A 20,362-nucleotide genomic window follows, 5' to 3' on the forward strand; every position below is an offset into this window, starting at 1 on the left:
TTACTTGGTACAGTATTTTATTATTTGCAAAGATACTTACTATGACAGACCTTAATCAAGACTTAAAAACCATACACTACATAATCTGTGTTTAGTGTTAATTTATTCAAATAACAAGTTAATACCAAACATTACAATTGATACAAAATAAATATAGTTAATGGAATACCGCATTTATAATCTGTAAATGCAATTGTTAGGGCATCGTTTAAAAATGTATTCGCTCAAAATGTTTTTGATCCGTGTTTATAGTCTTAAAAACATTGTGTTTCATTACACCGTTCCTTCTTCACAACATTATATTGTGAATTTTCTGGTACTGTACCAATCAAGATAAGAATACATAAGATAAATACTGAAGGTCCATAAGAACAATATAGCTTTATGTTTAGAACATAGTCCAGCGTGTTGATGCACATTTGTTTGTTTCCCATCACATATTTTGTGTTCAAAAGGTTCATATAAACCAAATATTTTTTGCACAATTGTTAGTCACAATCTTTTAAAGTTCTACCTTTTATAAATCAGAGTGCAATCCAAATGCATTAAGCTAATTATAAATTGCAATGTTTGATAATATCCTTTAACATTTGTCATGTTAAATATGTCTCTGATCAACAATAAACTAAATGTCAGGTTTCTTAAGTGCCCCATATAAGCATTGATTTAAATCTTCTCTTTAATAGCACCACCTGATGTTAAAGTTAGTGTTTAACTAGCTATGACAAAATAAAAAATAAAACTTCCATAAAATCCATAGGACATCTACAACATCAGTTACTGTAATCTTCAATACACTTTAAATTTAATATTTAAATCAAAAGTCAGACCACAATGGAAATTATACAAGGACCTAAATGAATGGGTGAACATGACAGTCCAAACTTAACACAGAAGATTTAACCATTTAAAAGCAGGTCATGCTGTCTGATTCAGAGTACTATGATTGTCCAGTATGAAGTTCAACCGAACCACAACTACTGTATACACACACTGAGGGATCAATGATCTCATGGGAACCGAACAGAACCGACCTAAAAATTACAAAATACCAGTTTGTTTTAGGTAAATGTATTACATATTTATGTACAGCCAAACTATATGAACACAAGAAATGGAAATGTCAGTAAAACTTAAAAAAAAATCAGTTACAACCCATATAGCTGCTATTGCTACAGCGAAAGCAAATTCGTCAAAGTAACCACAGTTTTGTTTCTGCGAAATTTGCTTCTACGAGAATGCGTTGCACGTTTCTTGTTTGTGTATGAACGAATGCTTATTTTCATTGATAAAAGCAGCAACATCTTCGATACTTGACATAGTCCAAAGGCCATTTTAGCATCTTGATATTATGGTGGCACACCAAAGGTCACTCTGCATGCAGCACAACAGAAGGAAAAAAGTGAAAATAAAGTACTGTGTGTCTGAGTGGTTTCAAGAGTCGCTGGGCGAAATTTGAAAATCAGCCATTTCTGTCATTTTGCAACGAGCACCCAAAATCCAAGCATTTAGTGTACACCAAACCTTCCTAGTGGGCTTGAAACACATTGATCTTGCTGGTGTTTTTTAGAGTCTGCCGACGATTACAGAACCAAACCCTGACCACCTCTCGATCGTAATTCAGCTCCTTGGCGATCTCTGTGATTTCCTGGCCGGTCGGAAGGGAGTTTTTCTCAAAGTAAGTGTTGAGGACCTCGATGGCCTGGGGTGTGAAGCTGGTTCTTCGCTTGCGTTTCTTGGATGGTTCCCCGCCGACAAACTCCATCAGGTTCTGCTGACCCTTCTGATTCCAGAGCTCAGCTTCAGCCAGCCAGCGCTCCAGTACGGGTTTCAACTTCTGGGCACTTTTTGGAGTGATGTCCAGCTTCTCAAACCTTTAAATAAAAGGATAAAGAATTTGAAAGTCCAATACATTAAAGGGGAAAATGCATGCAGCAGAGGTCTGTTTTCCCACAGGAACGTTTGGTTTGTTTTAATGTCAAACTTAAGCAAGCAGGAGTGGCAGTCTGAGTCAACATGCTATACTGTATTTCTCATTGCTACTAGGGCTGTCACAATAATTAAATAATCGTCTCATCGCGATTGTTTGACCTCGTCGCGATGATTTCAGATCACCGCAATGATTGCACATCTCTCTAAAAAACACAAGGGGGAGCTGCAGGAATTGATTTTTTTTTCAGCCACTACAGACATGTGGTCCAGTACTAATATGACCTTAGCAGGATTGGCTACTATTTCGGCCTGTTCTGGTATAGTTTATTTTGATTGCATTTTAATTTTCAGGTATTTTTTAGAAACTTTATTGTGTTTATTTCTTGTGAAGAATTTTCAGTTTTGGAAAGATATATTAATTAAATAATAACTTTTAAATGTGTGTTTTGGGTATTAAAATTTACAGCCAGGTAAACCTTGCAAAATATTTAATTTAAATAATCACAACGTGTGAACTTATTTAATGAACAAACAAAAATGTATGAGAATTAAATGTCAATAAAATAATACAGACAATCAATCATAATAATCCTCAAAGCAAAAAAAATAAATAAATAAATAATCGTCATAATCGCCATAATTTATTAGGCAATTAACCGTTAGCCAAATTGCATAATCGTGACAGAGCCCTAATTGCTACTTATATTTTTTAAATAATATGTTCAACAATAAAGTTAAACACGTTTCTGCAAATCAATTTTAACTATTTAAACGAAAAAAATTAATATTTTTTTAATATTTTATAGATATATCGGCTCAACCAACGTTTTAATTGTACACAACATACAGACACGACGGTCGGAGTTCGCCCCCTAGTGACAGTCGTAATGAAATTTTAGTTTAATCGTTAATCTGTGTCAAGGCATTTATACTTATTAATTTACTTTATTAAGTAATCAATAGTTTTTAAAGGATTCAAGTGATACTGTTAAAGTTAAACAAAAAAATTATTAATAATTTTCACCTTGCACAGTGTTTTTATTGGAACACACTGAAATACGTTACTTCTGGTCACAGTCACACGGTTTAGTTGCACATAGGGTGGCCATTCGTGCTAGTTCCGCCGGACACGTCCTGAACATGTTTTCGGGTTCGTTCTCCAGAAGTCGCGTTGGTCGACCGCATACGTCATCAAAGTTTAATATTTCGGGTTTGATTTCAGAAAAGCAACTGTTACATTTCAAGGTAAGAATGAAACTACAATGATTGTATGTCTTAAAAGAAATAAATCTTAATTTTCTAATGTATTTTAACTGAAACGTGAGAACCTCGATGACGTAAGCGGTCGAGCAACGCGACTTCCGGAGAAAAAACCCAAAAACATGTTCGCAACGTGTCCGGCGGAACTGGCACGAATGGCCACCCTAGTTACACAAGTTTATTTTTTTATGCATCCAACGCTCAAATCGGATCCGATATTTACGCACCCTCAGGCGGTTGGCATCCCATGCAGGTATAAGTAACCACCTGATTTTAAATCAGACAAAGATGACCAGCAACTTGGCCCGCAGGCCGCTAGTTGACTAGCCCTGCCTTATGGACTCGTAGACTAAGCAAGTACGTGCAATTTAAGGCCACGAGACCAAACTAAAGTCCACATGCCATTTGGGACAAGACCTAAGATGTTTACATAAGTTTTAAACTTGTGGTGTCACCTCTTTAGACCTATTTTAACTGCTTATTGCAACCCCTGTAGGCCAGGAGAGGTATTACCTTTGTATGCCTTTGAGTCAAATAAAATCTGCTTTGCGAGGTTGTGAATTTGACTGTGTGGTAAGTTGGCATACATGTAAAAAAATTAACTACCAGCTCGCCTCATTCCATATTAAATTTACCTTTAAGAAAATAACATGAATTTGAATATGTATACAAATTATACATGCTTTGAGCATTTGACATAAATTATGCTTAATGATCAAAAACTAGTCTATGAAAAAGTCTTGGTTGTCACTAATTACTCGTTTATATGACATTGAAAAGAATAAACTAGCATTGTGATAACAAAAAAATAAATGAAAGTGACTTAAATTTAGCAAGAGCTCTATAACACTTGCAGAGAGTAAAATAGCAAAATCAGTCACTAATGACAAAGAAGTAAGATAGAGACCGATATAGTGAAGACAGATGTTAAATTCACCTGCAGATAGCTGACTGACTGTAGGCCGGTCCTTCTGTAGCAGTCAGAGCCTGACCCACTTGAGTCTGTGTAAGACCAAGAGATAGCCGTCGAATTTTGAAATTCTTGGCAAACTCGCGGATCTCTTCCAGATTAATGGCCTCTTCTTCATTCACAGACTGTGGCTCTAATCGAAGCAAAATAAAATATTTTTAAGTACTTTTAGCTGAGCTCAAGATCAGATCCAATAACAATTTTTGGGTGAACTTCCTGTTGAACACTTAAAGGATTACTCCACTTTTATAAAAAATCCTGATATTTACTCACCCCCATGTCATCCAACCTGTTTATATATTTCTTTGTTAAGTCAATTATTTTACGAAAACATTCCAGGATTTTTCTCCATATAGTGGACCTTAAAGGGATAGTTCGGCCAAAAATGATATTAAACCCATGATTTACTCACCCCCAAGCTGTTCGAGTTGCATATGTCCATCATTTTTCAGACAAACACATTTTCGGATATTTTAGAAAATGTTTTAGATCTTTCAGTTGATTAAATGTAATGTTACGGGGTCCACGACCTTCAAGTCCAAAAAAAGTGCGTCCATCCTTCACAAATTAAATCCAAACGGCTCCAGGATGATAAACAAAGGTCTTCTGAGGGTAATCCGTGCGGTGTTGTTGTAGAAATATCCATATTTAAAACTTTATTAACGAAAATAAATACCTTCCGGTGCGCCGCCATCTTAGACTCCTCTGTATTCAGGAGAGAGTATTAGCGTAGTGTACGCACTTTTCTTAGTGACGTATGACAAATTCGGAGGGCGGCAGCAGCAGAGTAACCTCCGTAGGCTGCGTAAGCTCTCATCCTGAATGCGGACGCGACTAAGATGGCGGCGCTACCGGAATTTTCGCTACCTATTTTCGTTAATAAAGTTTTAAATATGGATATTTCTACAACAACACCGCGCGGATTACCTTCAGAAGACCTTTGTTTATCATCCTGGAGCCGTTTGGATTTAATTTGTGAAGGATGGATGCACTTTTTTTGGACTTGAAGGTCGTGGACCCCGTAACATTACATTTAATCAACTGAAAGATCTAAAACATTTTCTAAAATATCCGAAAATGTGTTTGTCTGAAAAAAGATGGAAATATGCAACTCGGACAGCTTGGGGGTGAGTAAATCATGGGTTTAATATCATTTTTGGCCGAACTATCCTTTTAACAATTTTAATACAACTTCAAAGGGCTCTTAACAATCCCATTCGAGGCAAAAGGGTCGTATCTAGTGAAACAATTGTCATTTTCGCAAAAAAAAAAAAAAAGAGTACTTTTAAAGGAAAACACCACCGTTTTCAATATTTTACTATGTTCTTACCTCAACTTAGACAAATTAATACATTTAATCTTTGTACAGGGCGTTGTGAATGTGTTAGCATTTAGCCTAGCCCCATTCCTCATTCCTTAGGATCCAAACAGGGATGAATTTAGAAGCCACCAAACACTTCCATGGTTTTCCTATTTAAAGACTGTTACATGAGTAGTTAGTTACACGAGTAAGTATGGTGGCACAAAATAAAATGTGCCGATTTTTTAAAGGTGGAAAAGAGGATGTTTGTTTTATACATTTTTGCAATATTACTTGAAACTGTCTTTACTAAATGATAAAAGACTATTTATTAGGTGCACTGAAAGTAATAATATTAATATATGTCATCTGTGCACAAGATAAGGCCTTAAAAACATCAGCCAATTGCTCTTGCGGTCATCGCAATCATCATTGGCCCTCTGGCTTGTCAATCACTGCCATTACGATCCTTGTGAGATACGTGCGCGCTCCAGTAACTGCGCATGAAACTCCGTCTTAAGTTTCGGTTTGTTTTCATTGTCGATCCTGCTTTCCTCCTCGAATTTGCACCATGGAAGAGAAAAAACCCGAAGTAGGACGCAAAAGAAAGACTTTTTTAAAGCCGCTGGTAATAGGAGAAAATTGTCAGTAGAACGTAACTTAATGTAACCAGAGTCGTTAATGAAGAAACATTTCGACGCTGGAGAGCAATGAATGAACAGAGAGGTGTCAAGACAGACGCGCAGTTCGCAAAAAATCTTCTCAACAGGTAACAGTGATTATTCTTTCTTTGTGGATGTAATTATTGTTGTACTGTTATTCAGGTATATTGACGTTGTTATTGTACTGTAGTTGTAAGGCAGTGACCAGTCTGCTACATGCTAGTTGAAATGGGAGTAAGTTAGCGTCGACTGATCTAACGTTTTAACGTCTTATGTGTTTATTATCATATTATTTCACACAATGAATTCACTGACGCGACACAGCATATGCCTGTGGCAAACAAACACTCGTTCGTGCACGAGTTTAGGAAGGCGTTCCCTAGAAATGAGCTGTGAAGGCGGGAGGCTGTTCTTACGCATGCGCTCATTTAAAAAACTCAGTAACCGTTTTTGGATTCTCGGTCGGCGAAAAACATCCTCTTTTGCGCCTGTAAGCAGATGTAAAATGAGAACTATATTGTATGGTGGAAGAGCACTTAATTTGCAGCACTTCGACCTCGGGCAGAGTACCATCATCACTCCTGACTACTCCCCCTCTCGCTCAACCTTCTGTCAATATTACTGCGCCAGAGGTCGAAATGGTGCAAACTAGGTGAAAATGACGATCGTTTTCCTAGATAAGACCCTTATTCCCCGGTTGGGATCGTTGAGGGCCCTTTGAAGCTGCATTGAAACTGCAAACTGTTGAGGTCCACCAAAGTCCACTATATGGAGAAAAATTCTGGAATATTTTACTCAAAAAACGTAATTTCTTCTTGACTGAACAAAGAAAGACATAAATATCTTGGATGACATGGGGGTGAGAAAATTATCAGATTTTTTTTATGAAAGTGGAATCGAAACAAATCGAAAGATCTAAATATAAACCTACTATTGACAAGTTGGCCAACAGTCGGCATGTCTCCACAGGCGATGACACCAGCAGAGGTGAGAGCTGTGACTACTTTACCCGCTGTGGGCTGAGGAGCAATGATCACTTTAGACTGAGCAACTTTCCCAACGGGACCCTACAGAACCAAAACACAGAAAATTAACAGATCGGAGTACAATGTTTAAAAAACAATATCACTCACACCTAATGCTAAGGTATCTTGACACAACAGTACCTGCGTAGTAGTCTTGGTGAGCGTTAGGGGCACAGCAGCTTTGGGGAGGACAGATGCAGCGGACTGGGTAGTGACCGCTGGGCCGTTCCCTATTGTAGCAATGATCTGACCCTGGGCGTTGAGGAGCAGCTGTGGGGTTACGGTCTGGACCTGCAGGCCTTGAGTGGGTAATGTAGAAGCAGCTCCAGCCAGTGAGGCAGGATTGACCAGAAGAGGTAGCGTTCCAATCACCTACAGACAGATACTGATGAATCTTAATACCAGGTCTAAACAGGGCCAAGGTGTCGATTTTTATAAGTATGTGTGTTCACTGAGTTTAAACCCATGACCTTTTGCCCTGCTAAAGCAATGCTCTACCACTGCGCTACAGAATACAGGATTAGTTCCAACCCTAAATAATCACTCCTGTCTCTATAAATAAAGAAATCATGTAAGTCCTGGTTAACTTTGTTTAGTCATGTTCATGTTAAATTAAAACTATGTTAAAAAAACTAAAATTAGCACTGTCTGTATACAAGGCACATCTGAATGTATATATGGATGTAGCTGATCGTATTTTGCTACTGACCTGACCCTGTGCATTGGTAATAATTTGGCCTGTAAGTCCTGCAACGTTATGCATGGCATTTGTGAAAATGGGAGTCGTAGTAAGAGAACTGATGAACTGAGGCTGCGCGCCCAGAGACGCAGCACTTATCTGAAAAACAAACAAGACGAATGTACCCAAAATTCATTAACCTTTACATTTCTGTTGCAAACCACCCAATCACAGGTTGCCTACTCACAATAGCAGGGTTTATGGACAGGCCTGCAGTCTGAAGCGTTGCGACCGAAACACTGGGTTCTGATGGCTTCTGCACAGCAGACGCAGCCGTGGATGATACCGTCTGCGCTGGCTGCATGGCCGCGTGCACAGGCTGTAGAGTGGACACCTGGGGTTGCAGGACGGCCTGTGTGGGGTTCAAAACAGTAGCGGCTGGGAGGAGACACACAAAGGGTGAACATAAACCACCAACTCCAGTGACACCAGCCATATACCTGATCAGTAAAACTGCTTTTTCACTTAAATGAAGATAATAATATGCGGCTCTATCTCCATGCATCTTAAAATTCATCTTATGCCATCAAAATAATTGTACATTACATTTAAGCATTTGGAAAGTGCTTATCCAAAGTACCACATTTCATCAGTACGCGTGGCTAACGCAATGCTCTACCAGTTGAGCTACATAAATGCAATACTTAACAACAACACTGTATTGAAATGCGAGCTTAGTTCATACCTTGCAGCCCAGCGAATGGCAGCTTCAGCAGTCCTCCAGCAGGACTGGCAGCAGCGAGGCCAGGAAGAGTGGCCACAGTAGCGGTGGGTAAGGTGATGACTGCCAGACCACCCTGACCTCCAACAGATCCGGCCATGCTCAGAGGAATGAGAAATGGCTGACCCAGAGAACTCTGCTGGGCCAGCATACCAGTCATCAGAGAGGCCAAACCATCCTGCGTCAGAACCTGGCAGGAAAACAGAACGTATGATAAATTTGTGTGTAGGGTTGCAAAGGGAAACTTTCAATGGGAACTAAAAGGGAAAAAATTTCATTTTCAGTTTCCCCTTGAGTTAAACATTTGAGTTTTACCGTTTTGGAATCCATTCAGCTGATCTCTGGGTCTGGCGGTACCACTTTTAGCATAGCTTAGCATAATCCATTGAATCTGATTAGACCATTAGCATCACGCTAAAAAATAACCAAAGAGTTTCGATATTTTTCCCGTTTAAAACTTGACTCTTCTGTAGTTACATCGTGTACTAAAACCGACGGAAAGTTGTGATTTTCTAGGCAGATATGGGTAGGAACTATACTCTCATTCTGGCGTAATAATCAAGGACTTTGCTGCCGTAACACGGCTCCAGCAGGAGCAATGATATTACGCAGTGACCGAAAATAGTCCCCTTGGTAACTTTCAATAACTGGGGACTATTTTCGGCTGCTGCGTAATATCATTGCATCGTAATATCACTGTTTGGTTATTTTTTTGCGATGCTAATGGACTAATCAGATTCTATGGATTGTGCTGTGCTATGCTAAAAGTGGTAGCGCCAGATGGGGAGATCAGCTGAATGGATTCCAAAACTGTAAAAATTAAATGTTTAACTTTAGGGGAGCTGGAAAATGAGCATATTTTCAAAAAGAGTGGAGTGTCCCTTTAAGACAAGAAAATGGTGTTTACCTGCGGGCAGGCCTGAACCGTAATAGGTACACTGGTCTGTGGCTGGGACACACTGATGGACGCTTTAGGGGTTACAGTCAGGGCTGCAGGTGCTGAGACATCCACACTTACTGCAAGCAAAATGAAGCAAAACCTCTATTATTCATCTGCTGTTAGCTACATAAAAATCTGGCTATTCTGACATGATTTTGTATGCATAGACAACATAATGAATGGTGTGTTCTCCTCAAAACCTTGCATTTATTTCAATTAGGACTCTTTCGAAATAGCTGTGGGTTGCTATGATACAGAGCTAACGCTGCTATTTATATCATTTATTGATCGGTCTCATAATTCTCTTACCGGTTGTGGTTACTGGACTTTCCAATGGAACCTCCTCAACTGCATCCAGGGTCTGACCGCCCACCTCCTCACCCCCCGACTCCGCCTTCCCATCAGTTCCTGAGGAGGACAGGACCGTATCCACCTCCACCTCCAGCACACGGATGGTCTCCTGACCTGACATGACGATGACCTGAAGGGTATAACAGTATGTCATGGTCTCTTCTATGTGGTGATGAGAAACAGTGTTGAGAAGATGAGCATGGGCCATGGTCTGTTATGGATGAGTTTACACCAGTTTGTGTGTATTCTGATCTCATAGCTATTGTACTTTAGAATGTTCAACAAGTTAACGCTTATGAAATTGATGCTAGGGCTGAGCAATATCTAATATTTGTAATAAATATGAAATATCAACTTAGGCAACATTATAATTTTTCCTATCAAGTTTCACGAGTAGGAGTGCACCCAATGTTCAGCAACCAAAACTTTTCAGCCGGTTTGTTTTTTGGCCGCGAGGACCGGTGTTGTAATGCCACCAGGTTGAATGTTGCTGTCCCTAGGCTGTCTGCACTCACAGCAGCCCCACTCGCGTAATTCGCCTAAAATATATGTCCCTACTGCTTTATGCCCAAAATAAATTGTGTTCCGAACACTTAAAGGAAGAATTCTCCATTATATATCTAAAATGCTTGGAAAACGTACATTTAAAATAAACTTGAGTGCAACTTGATGCGGCCACTAAAAGTAAAATGATCTACAAATCATAATTATTAGAAATCTAAGTCATAGATGTAACAAAAAGTAAAAGTTTATTGGAAAAAATCCATTATATATTTGTTCTTTTTTGACACAAAGTATGCTTATGCTTATGATCTTAGTTATAAAAAATATAAAATAATGATTTGAAAAATAAAATAAGAACAGTTTTTGCTGACTTATATTGGCTATACTGAGGATTTAATTATATTATTTTAATATAGTCAGTCATCAACTAAAGTGGGAGGGTCTACCGGGGTGTACACACCAAACGCGCAAACGATTTGCGTGAGTAGATTACATACAAAGTCAATGCAAAGACACAAATAGACATGAACTCGTGCGGGGCAATGCAAATTCCTGAACTTCAGCCAGCTCCTTGTTTCCTGTCTGCCATTATTGGACAAACTGATTAATCCAGGTGTGTCTGATTATTGTTGTTGTGACTACTGAGGTCAGGCACACCTGGATTAATCAGTTTGTCCAATAATGGAAGACAGGAAACAAGGAGCTGGCTGAAGTTCAGGAAGTAGTGCAGCTGGGTATAAAGCCTATTGCCGCAAAAACACACGCTATTCGCGAGTCTTTGCGTAAGTTGAAAATATTCATCTCAAGTGAAAAATTCACATGACATAAAGTTAAATCCCGTTAGTAATCTACAGCGAGGAAGGCGATGCTTCGCGTTTGGTGTGTACACAGCAAAAGGCATGAAATGAGTCCCACTCCAGCCCTGCTGTAATGGTTGCTATTTGATTGCATTATCAAAATAGTTAACCCTCGGTAAAATGTATTAGGTCTTATAATTTATTCGGCCGAACACCTAAAAAACAGTTTTGGTTGCCGAATATTCGTTGCTTTATATTGTTTTGGCTCTGTAAGAAGAAAATGTTTGCGTCATCAATTAAAAAATGTTCATGCAAGTCGATATGTTTTATGCAACATACTGTATTTTACATTTGGCATTAAATATAGTTTAAATCTGTGCCAGGCAGCATTTTAAGCCACTTCACAACATAGATATAATCAGATATAACAAATATTTATGGTTTATTATCAGGTTTGTAATAAAATGTCACAAAATATTAAAAACCTGATTACAAACCACTACCAGATAACAAATGTATTTTGTTATACTTTTCACACATTTATCTGTTCTTGCACATGTTTGTTATATATATATATATGACAATAAAACTCTTAAATCGTGTATATTCGTAACAATATCACCCAGCCCTTGTTGTTTTATTTGCGACTGACAGCAGTTTATATGAAATCTATTTAAATTCTGCTGTCAATATTTAAGCAAAAGCTTAAACAGAAGTTTAAGCTTAGCCTAAAAATTTAAAACTCTTTTTTCGATAACGTTTCCAAATTGCATTTCAGTTGAGATCAGAGAAACATCACAGGATCAGAAGGGTAGAGAAATGCACAGGCAGAGATTGAGGCTCAGATAGGTTGCGTACCTGGTCGTCCGTTACTGGGAATTTCAAAGTGCAGGAACCTAAAATCTGAGAAAACACTTCTGCTGTCAGACAGTGAATGGCTAAAGAGAACAGAGATGCCAAGCACACATTAGGAGACAAAGAACCAACCAACCAACCAAAGACACACAGGTGACACAAGTTCAGCCAACAAACAAGAGAGTCAGCCCAAATCTAGCATAAGCAATGCTTTCTACAAACCCCGCACTACCAGAAGAGAATTGCTTGTGCTCACGAATGAATGCAGACTACACACGCGGGACGAGGAGGCATGAGGCTCAATCAGAGGTGTGATGGCTGGACATTGAATGAAATGTTAAAGTATGTGTGTACTCTTTATGTACAAAAAAGCATGGAGGTTGCCTTGACTTTTATGAATACCTGTTCGTTGACAGTAAGAGGAGCATTGTTTTCTGGTAGATCCTCAGTGTCCATTGTGATGTCTTAACTCTGAGATGATCAATGATTCTGCATAATGATACAGCACCACAGTATCACCTGAAAGAAACATGGCGGTCACTAGGAATAGTCTCAGGATATCTAAAATCCATTCACTGAATGACAGATTTGGTGAACTCCGTGTCATAGTTTAATACAGGGATCTCCAACCTTTTTGTGAACAAGGGCTACCACAATGGATAAAACTGGAAGGCTACTTTTTTGTCATATATATATATATATGATCTCCAACATGTTGCCCTCAGGCACCAGGTTGCCCGCACAGAGTCTGTGAGTTTCCCGCCAATGCACATTCTATTAATAGCCTCAATTTTAATATTTATTTATTACATATTTTTATATTAGCTTGGCTTCATATATATATATATATATATATATATATATATATATATGCATTCATACAATTTTGTCCATCACATATTCAATGAAAATAACCTTGCACTCTTTATTAAGTTTGGATATTAATTAACACTTATTTCTTATTTAAGCTACCAAAAACAAATATGTTAACATGACAAATGCTTGACAAGTTGACTTGCTATGACGTAGTCAAGCATATGACGTTGCTAACAAGGTTGTCATTTCAAATACTCGGACACAAGTAACAGATGGTTTAACAAGTTTTTCTCATTGGTCCATGATGCTATAAATCAACCCCACATTGTCAATATTGCGCGTGTACAGTAAAATGTAAGCTGTTTTGCACGTGAGCATTAAAACAATAGAGCATTATGCAAGCCTGGCTCGTTCAGGGGTGCGACATTTTCACATCAGGCCTTCGAGGGCCCCGACTCTTTTCAAACAAGCTGTGTCGCAATCTTGACAGTGACGGGACACGGATACGTTCACGTATCTGTCCCCGTGACAAAACATCACTGGGGGCAACCGGTTCGTGATGCACGACTCATAAAAATCCCCGATCTAATAAAAACTTCCGCAGGGTCCAGTGCAACACCCCCAAATCCTCAATGAACGAATAAAAGTCTCCCTACGGGACACATTGCTCATCCACTGATCGCGCACCTCACGTGCCAACATGCTATGCCGCGCGACGGTATTTGATGCGTTTCCTTTCTCTTTATCATAAATATATAAATTATGCTAATTAAGACCATTGCATATTAACCAAAACCTCGTTCCGATTTCTCTCAGTTCGTACTGCGCGCGTGCACAAATGCGTTAAAACTGCGATCATATTTGCGACTTACCCGCTGAAACGTGGGCTGTTTTCTTTATTTCTCCTCCTTCGCCTAGCTTTGACACAGTTTGTTTGAAACATGCATCATTAAAAATTCATCTCACAGCTTCCAGACGCGCGCTACAGATGCACACAAAAGAGCTATTTGCATTGATAAGGAGGCTCGGGACGGCGCTGCTCCTCTTTTCCTTAATATTTAATGACGTCTTTTCGTTAACTGTTATGCCAGTGAGGTAAATGCTCCTTAGTAGCTAAGGTGAACCTGTATCTGCAGAAAATTCCCCCAAAATTAACGCAATTTTACTCTTTTGCACTACGTCATGAACATAATTTATGCAGGCCGAGTTTTGCGTTGAAAAAATGGCGCTGGCTCGACAGAACAGAAGCGATGGCAGATTTAAAGAGACAGTAACATGTGTACCGCAGTTACACTGTAATGGATTATTATACTGTAAACTGCAAATAATAATATTAATAGTCGTTTTGTTGACATACTTTACAGTGATCAAACACAGAGCATAAGTTTTTTATTGACAAATGAGGAATATAATAAAAAAACAAAGCAAATATTTCATGAGGATAAAGACATAACAGTTTGTCCACTGATTCTATATACAGATTTTATGTAGGGTAAGTTAATTTTTTAAAATATTATATATACATTTAAAATTTTAGAATAATAGTACAGTCATCAAGACTAACACAAATGTAACTTTTGGTAATTCTAGATGAATACAAGTTGTGATCTTACTGTTTTCTTCTCATGCACTGGAAGAAGCACATTGAATCTTGTATTTGATTTACAAGACATATATTGCCTCTTTTGTAATGAACTGGCTTATGAAAGAGACGTTGTGTCTCTGCTCACACTTTCTGTATTTCCTCTGTTGCCAAGCCAGCTGGCAAACACCTCTATTTGCATGCATTAGCAGCATATTGCCATGGAGCTCAAGGGGAACAGAGTGATGGCTGAATACAGACGAATCTGTAATTAGGTTCACATCCAACACAGAGCCCCACCATTAAAGCATATTGTTCTGTATTACATGTAGATTTGATAAGAAAATTATACAGAAATAAAAGCATGTTAATGTTAAAATATATTTATTCACTTTCTTTGACAGAGTTATGCTAAAAAAAAACATTTAAACAGCAAACACTGAGATTTTTAATGTGAACATTAATGAATTAGTCTGGGCTTCAGTTCTGTTTTGCAATTAATGTTGAAGGTTTGTTGAGAATGACTTTAAGGAGCATGGTATGTAAGTTATATGGGGAAAAAACATGCATATTCAACACAATTAACAATAACAGATATTTTGATAGTAAGTAAAATAATTATTGACAGTCATCAATATTAACCAGTGCAATACCATTTTGCACAGACTTCTACCACTATCAATATCAAAGTTATTATATCAACATTTATATAGGGGCAATAAATGACACTCCGAAAGTGCTATATCTAAAAATAAAACTATATTATACTAAATATAGCACACACCACACAAGCATATCCAGTATATACAGAGAATTATGACATATACGTCATAACATGAAAATAAAGCAAAACATTTAAATAACTTAGTTTTTAGATGGTAAAATGGGGCTTATTTTAACTTTCGTTTCCGGTTTAACGTAAGTCATGAGTTGCCTTTAACAGGGCGTGGCGTGTAAAATATGACGTGCATTGACGTAGCTCCTCCCAACACAAATACACTCAAAGGAAACCAGACGAAAACAAGGAAGTAACGAATAAAAAAAGGACGAGGAACTTTGTGTAAACCTTTAATTTATTGCCAAATAAACACAGAATTCGACTTGTGAACATTTTCGTCCCCTAATCGATATTCTTTATAGTGAAGAAAAATGAACAACAAAGGTAAATATGCGATCTCCTACGCTGTTCGGCTATTTTGGTTAGCCGCTTCCTAGCAACTACCCGTTGACTAGCCAGCCTAAACTGACTTGCATAACAAACGTGTTTACATACTGAACACGTATTAACCTTGTGCCAAATATCTGTTATTGACTACGTCTTAATGTAAAACGGCAAAACACAAAACGAAAATATGTCATTTTACAACGTTGGGTGATGTTTAATAGGTGAAGGGGGCTAGCCTTCGTTGCTACAGCGCGATGACGTGATCGTAGAGGTGACCTCATTAATCGAGCGAGACGCGTTAAACGCGCTTACGGCCTCTGAAATTTTAATTTTTATTAATACATTGTTTAATAATTTTCACTTACTTAAGAGCTGTTAACCCTGTTAGCTGTCGGTTATTTTTCCGTCTATCTATCTATCTATCTATCTATCTATCTATCTATCTATCTATCTATCTATCTATCTATCTATCTATCTATCTATCTATTACATTATATTATACAGCAAAACAATGTAACTGTTTTGAGCATATTTTGACTGTTTTGTCTTTTGTATTGGTACAGGTTCATATCCACAACAATCCGTGTATCCTCAGCAGAGCACAGCACCTGTTTACCCACCTGCTATGCAAGTCCCTGCTCAGGTGTCCCCATATCCAGATGCCCCTCCTCCATACTCTGAGGTGGGTATAGACATTCTTATGTGAATATATTCATTTATTCCTTTTAACATCATCATATTTACAATTAAGTATAATATATAACATATAATATCACAAGAAATGTTAGCAAGGAGTTTTACGTTAGATCTGGGGTGGGCAGTTCTGGTCTTGGATGGGTGCTGTGACTGTCATGGAAAGTTTACTTTTAACCCTAATTAAACACACCTGAAAAACAAACCAAAGTCTTTATGATTCATTTTGTATGACATGCAGGTGTGTTTGATCAGGACAGTGGAATTGCCCACAATTTCTGGCATTTTTCAAGAATGTATGTGCTCCATGATACCACCGAGACTGCATGCGAAACATTCTTATCTTTTTAAGTTTCAAAATTGCACTTGGTTAATCATCTATCCACCTTTCGAACAGAATAAGGCCATTTTAGCAGTAAATTAGTCAATGTAAAGGTTGCAAAGGAGAAAGATATGGTAGCTAATATAATGATGTCATGAACAACATCATACAATGAACATTCGCTTGAGGTGCAATCTTGTTGACAAAAGCATTAAGCCATAAAGGGCCGTGCTATAAAGTGATTTTACATAAATATAAATGCTGCTTTTATAGCTTAGGGGGTAATGATAGATACAAATTTTTAATAAATAGGTTTTTAAATAATAATAATATTTAAAAATTGATAATAGATTTTTTTTACAGTATAATATAGGTTATTAGTGTAACTGGTGCTTGTTTACATTTCAAATGGATTTATACTATTAATATTTTTTATTAATACGGAATGTTGTGCAGTTATATGGGAGTTTAATACCATCTATGAGTGCCGCTCAGTTTTCCCTTACAAAATGATTAACTTGGTATTGTTTCTGCAACATGTTGCACTCTCACAGGTTTATCAGCCCAGATACATGGCTCCTCCCCCAGCCCCTGGACACATGCCCCAAATGACCTCAGCATACCCTGGAACTCAAATGTACATGCCCATGGCTCAGTCTGTTCCAATGGGGGCAATGCACTCCGGCGTTCCCATGGCATACTATCAGATGGGACCCATGTATCCCCCCGGTTCCACCGTCATGGTGGAAGGTGGATACGATGCTGGTGCACGCTTCGGACCTGGCGGCACTGGTACCATTCCTGTGAGTTCTCCAATGATGCTTTATATCAAGGTTCCTCAAATCCTACCGTGGTGGGCCGGTGCCCTGCAGAGTTTAGCTCCAACCCTGATCAGGCAAGCTAATCGATGTCTAAATGATCACTAGTAGAAAATCAGGTGGGTGTGTTTGATCAGGAGCTTAACTCTGAAGAGCTTCAGTCCATCGGGATAGGATTTGAGGAACCCTGCTTTTTTATTTGATTTTTATCTTTTTGATTATTATCAGATTTTCTCCATGAGATGCTCCAAAACACGTTTCATTCCATGTTTGTTTTTATATTCAAGCCTCCACCTCCTGGACACATGCCTAATGCAGCTCAGATGGCAGCCATGCAAGGTGCAAATGTGGTGATGACACAACGCAAGGGCAACTTTTTCATGGGCTCCGGTGGAGGTTACACTATCTGGTAACATTGAGCATCAACCTGGGCTTGAACCGAAGCCCTCCTCCTGAGTTCCCAGTCCTTTACCTCCCTATCCCTCCCCTGCCTCCCCTGGGGCAGCTTGGTTAAGCCACAATACTGATTAAACCTAAAGGAATGTAATATGTTAGAGCCCCTTACTCAAGGTACAGTACTCCGCTGTTGATATAATTGTGTGTTCACACGATTATATAATGTATAACACAATTATTGTGTATTCACTATTATGTAACTGTTTTCAAAAATGCATGATAATTGTAGGTTTACAATCGTAGGTGATCACGTGCCGTATGTCATTGGTTGGGAGGGGGAACACAGTCCATTTTTAGTTTTATTGAAATTGATGTCCCATTTGTTTAGCTTACAAATTTTTCTTCTTGAGCCGTTTGTTTTGATGCCAAGATTTGTTGGTTCATCTGAAGTAGCTATGCACTTGAAACTTCCTCTTTGAATAGCATGCAGCCTTTTTTCATATCATAATTAAGATACGATAACCTGATTATTCACCCAGATTATTTTATCTTAATTGTTTTAAAGAGATGAGGAATTAAGGAAGAGATGAGGAATCAAGCAATGCAAATCAAGGAGAAAGATGTGTTTACAAACTCAAACAATAGCGGAGTATTGTACCTTTGGGCGATCTTATATATATTATCTGGTGCCAAAACTGTACTGCGCACCATTATTTAATAGCAAAGAAATTACATATGAATGAACCTAAATGCAGTAAAACGAGAGCGAACAAGACAAACTATAAACACATGTGGTTCAGAGGATATTTTATGTTTCGGTCAATATTTACCCCTTAAAGTCGGATACCCAGAGCTGTACATACATAGCTGTTTCATTTAGTTTAGTGTTTGTGTCAGACAGCTTCCTTCTTCACATGTTTATGTTTTTGCTACACAAACTTTAGCATTTTCCATAAGGTAACGTTGTTTACAGAGGTCGGGCTTTATTCAAGACCATGCATTTTCAGTATTTTACACTTTGGCACATTTAGCATTTTTCTAATGTTGGTTTTTTTGGGGGGAGCTGCTTGTACCAAAGATCTTGACTAGAATGCACTAGATGCTTTTTTGCTTCACTCACAGTTTGTCTGCACACCGATTCATACAGAAATACACAAACATATCATATTTAGGGGAACGTGATTGCTTTGTAGGTATTGTACACCTGGGAGAGCAAAGCATAGCTGTGTATTTAAAATGGGGGGGGGAAATTACATGTTTAACATGTTGCTTAATTGTATCTTGATGTTTTTGCATGCACTTTCATTCAGTTTTGTTCTTAATAAAGAATTGAGTTTTTAGAAGTACCAAATATGTTAATTTATGTGACCTGTCAATCAGTTCAAATTTGTTTTAGTTACTTATGCATTGATAATTTTACAATAGTAAAGTAAAACTTAAAATATAACAGCTGTTGGGTTTTGCTAATATGCCCTGGGTTTTTTTCTCAATGTTTGGGTACAAAGTTTGACTCCCTTTAAATCTAGGCTCAGTTTTTATTTATCTGGAAAAAATTAGACCACCATCTTCCTCATTTCTGTGTAATGATCTTCAAAGCAGCTGCTTCGACATGAAACTTTGCATGACTTCTGTAGCAGTTACCTGTATTTGTATTAGACGTGATTTAAATGATGCTTATTTTGCTAGATAATATTAATGGGAAAGGCTTAGAAATGCTCTTTTTAATATATTCACATATTTCAATAATTTTTAACTAAAAAAGGAAATGTGCCAAACGGGCACATTTTTAGGATTTTTATGTATCATGTGCATCACTGGGTATCCGACATCAGTTCTAAAGGTTTTGCCCTTATATGTAAACAAACAAAGACATCATTCAATTTACTTGAATGTCTCTTTGCCAATGAGGAGGAAACGCTCTTCATCAGTCAATGCAATGTGATGATGATGATGATTAAAAACATGCCATGTTTGCTGGCATTGCCTTACCACCATTTACATCATCTGTGATTATTTTTTGTGTGTTGATGTAGTCTTTTGTATGTTAAATTAAAAACTAGTAAGTATGCATTCACGATTCCTAACCTGACTTTTAAGTCATTCCTTAAACAGATACCATGTTTTCCATAGCTGTGATTTTTGTAAAGAATGTCATTAAAAAAGAAACATGAGGCAAAAAATTTCAAAGGGCAAAGCTTTCAGAACTCTTAGTGCTGCATTTTGTCATGGCATGTGCCACGGTTTGGTTTGCTTTGCGTATGCTATGTAGCGGATACACTGCTTTTATTGAGCCTCAATACCATGACAGCCATGAATGGTATTAGTTTATGTGGGCACTACAATACAGTTCAGGGAACCCTTTTGTTTTTGTTTTTCTATTCAAATATAACAAGGTTGTGATGGGTTGTAATGGTTGCATACTGCAGCATCAAGGATCCGAGGTCCTTACTAGTTTGCTACATGAAATAATGAAATCCAATGATATTGTGGTGCACTTAACTTTTTTTTATACTA

General features: G+C 38.0%; 2 protein-coding genes across 4 annotated transcripts; one reads left to right on the forward strand and one right to left on the reverse strand.

Moving 5' to 3' along the window:
• Positions 1-14,123, reverse strand: pou6f1 (POU class 6 homeobox 1). Of its 3 annotated transcripts, XM_065285387.2 has the most exons (12): positions 13,745-14,123; positions 12,459-12,575; positions 12,060-12,104; positions 9,859-10,030; positions 9,517-9,626; positions 8,574-8,799; positions 8,076-8,266; positions 7,859-7,987; positions 7,291-7,521; positions 7,056-7,191; positions 4,130-4,295; positions 1-1,874 (listed from the first exon to the last, which is right to left on the reverse strand). In XM_065285387.2, the coding sequence occupies exons 2-12, from the start codon at positions 12,510-12,512 to the stop codon at positions 1,529-1,531; spliced, it is 1,806 nt and encodes a 601-aa protein (XP_065141459.1). In that variant the 5' UTR covers positions 12,513-12,575; positions 13,745-14,123; the 3' UTR covers positions 1-1,528. The 3 variants fall into 3 exon arrangements, with proteins under 3 accessions (XP_065141459.1, XP_065141460.1, XP_065141461.1); XM_065285388.2 differs by lacking the exon at positions 12,060-12,104 and having other exon boundaries at positions 13,745-14,121; XM_065285389.2 differs by lacking the exon at positions 13,745-14,123 and having other exon boundaries at positions 12,060-12,139; positions 12,459-12,518.
• A 1,314-nt stretch (positions 14,124-15,437) lies between these two features.
• On the forward strand, positions 15,438-19,842 carry dazap2 (DAZ associated protein 2). The gene is made up of 4 exons (XM_065285386.2): positions 15,438-15,616; positions 16,183-16,301; positions 17,189-17,437; positions 17,740-19,842. Exons 1-4 carry the CDS (start codon positions 15,604-15,606, stop codon positions 17,863-17,865), a joined length of 507 nt encoding a protein of 168 aa, XP_065141458.1. The 5' UTR covers positions 15,438-15,603; the 3' UTR covers positions 17,866-19,842.
• Positions 19,843-20,362: the final 520 nt, after the last annotated feature.

Source organism: Paramisgurnus dabryanus, chromosome 21 (genome assembly GCF_030506205.2).
Source record: "Paramisgurnus dabryanus chromosome 21, PD_genome_1.1, whole genome shotgun sequence".
Classification (NCBI taxonomy): domain Eukaryota; kingdom Metazoa; phylum Chordata; class Actinopteri; order Cypriniformes; family Cobitidae; genus Paramisgurnus; species Paramisgurnus dabryanus.

Excerpts from the sequence above, each read along its gene's own strand:
- pou6f1 (XM_065285387.2), bottom strand. The coding sequence starts at position 12,512 with ATGGACACTGAGGATCTACCAGAAAACAATGCTCCTCTTACTGTCAAC. Across the intron at positions 8,800-9,516 it reads CGGTTCAGGCCTGCCCGCAG|GTTCTGACGCAGGATGGTTT; the intron begins GTAAACACCATT and ends TTTTCCTGCCAG. Across the intron at positions 7,522-7,858 it reads TTACCAATGCACAGGGTCAG|GTGATTGGAACGCTACCTCT; the intron begins GTCAGTAGCAAA and ends ATCTGTCTGTAG.
- dazap2 (XM_065285386.2), top strand. Across the intron at positions 16,302-17,188 it reads CCCCTCCTCCATACTCTGAG|GTTTATCAGCCCAGATACAT; the intron begins GTGGGTATAGAC and ends GCACTCTCACAG. Across the intron at positions 17,438-17,739 it reads GCGGCACTGGTACCATTCCT|CCTCCACCTCCTGGACACAT; the intron begins GTGAGTTCTCCA and ends TTTATATTCAAG.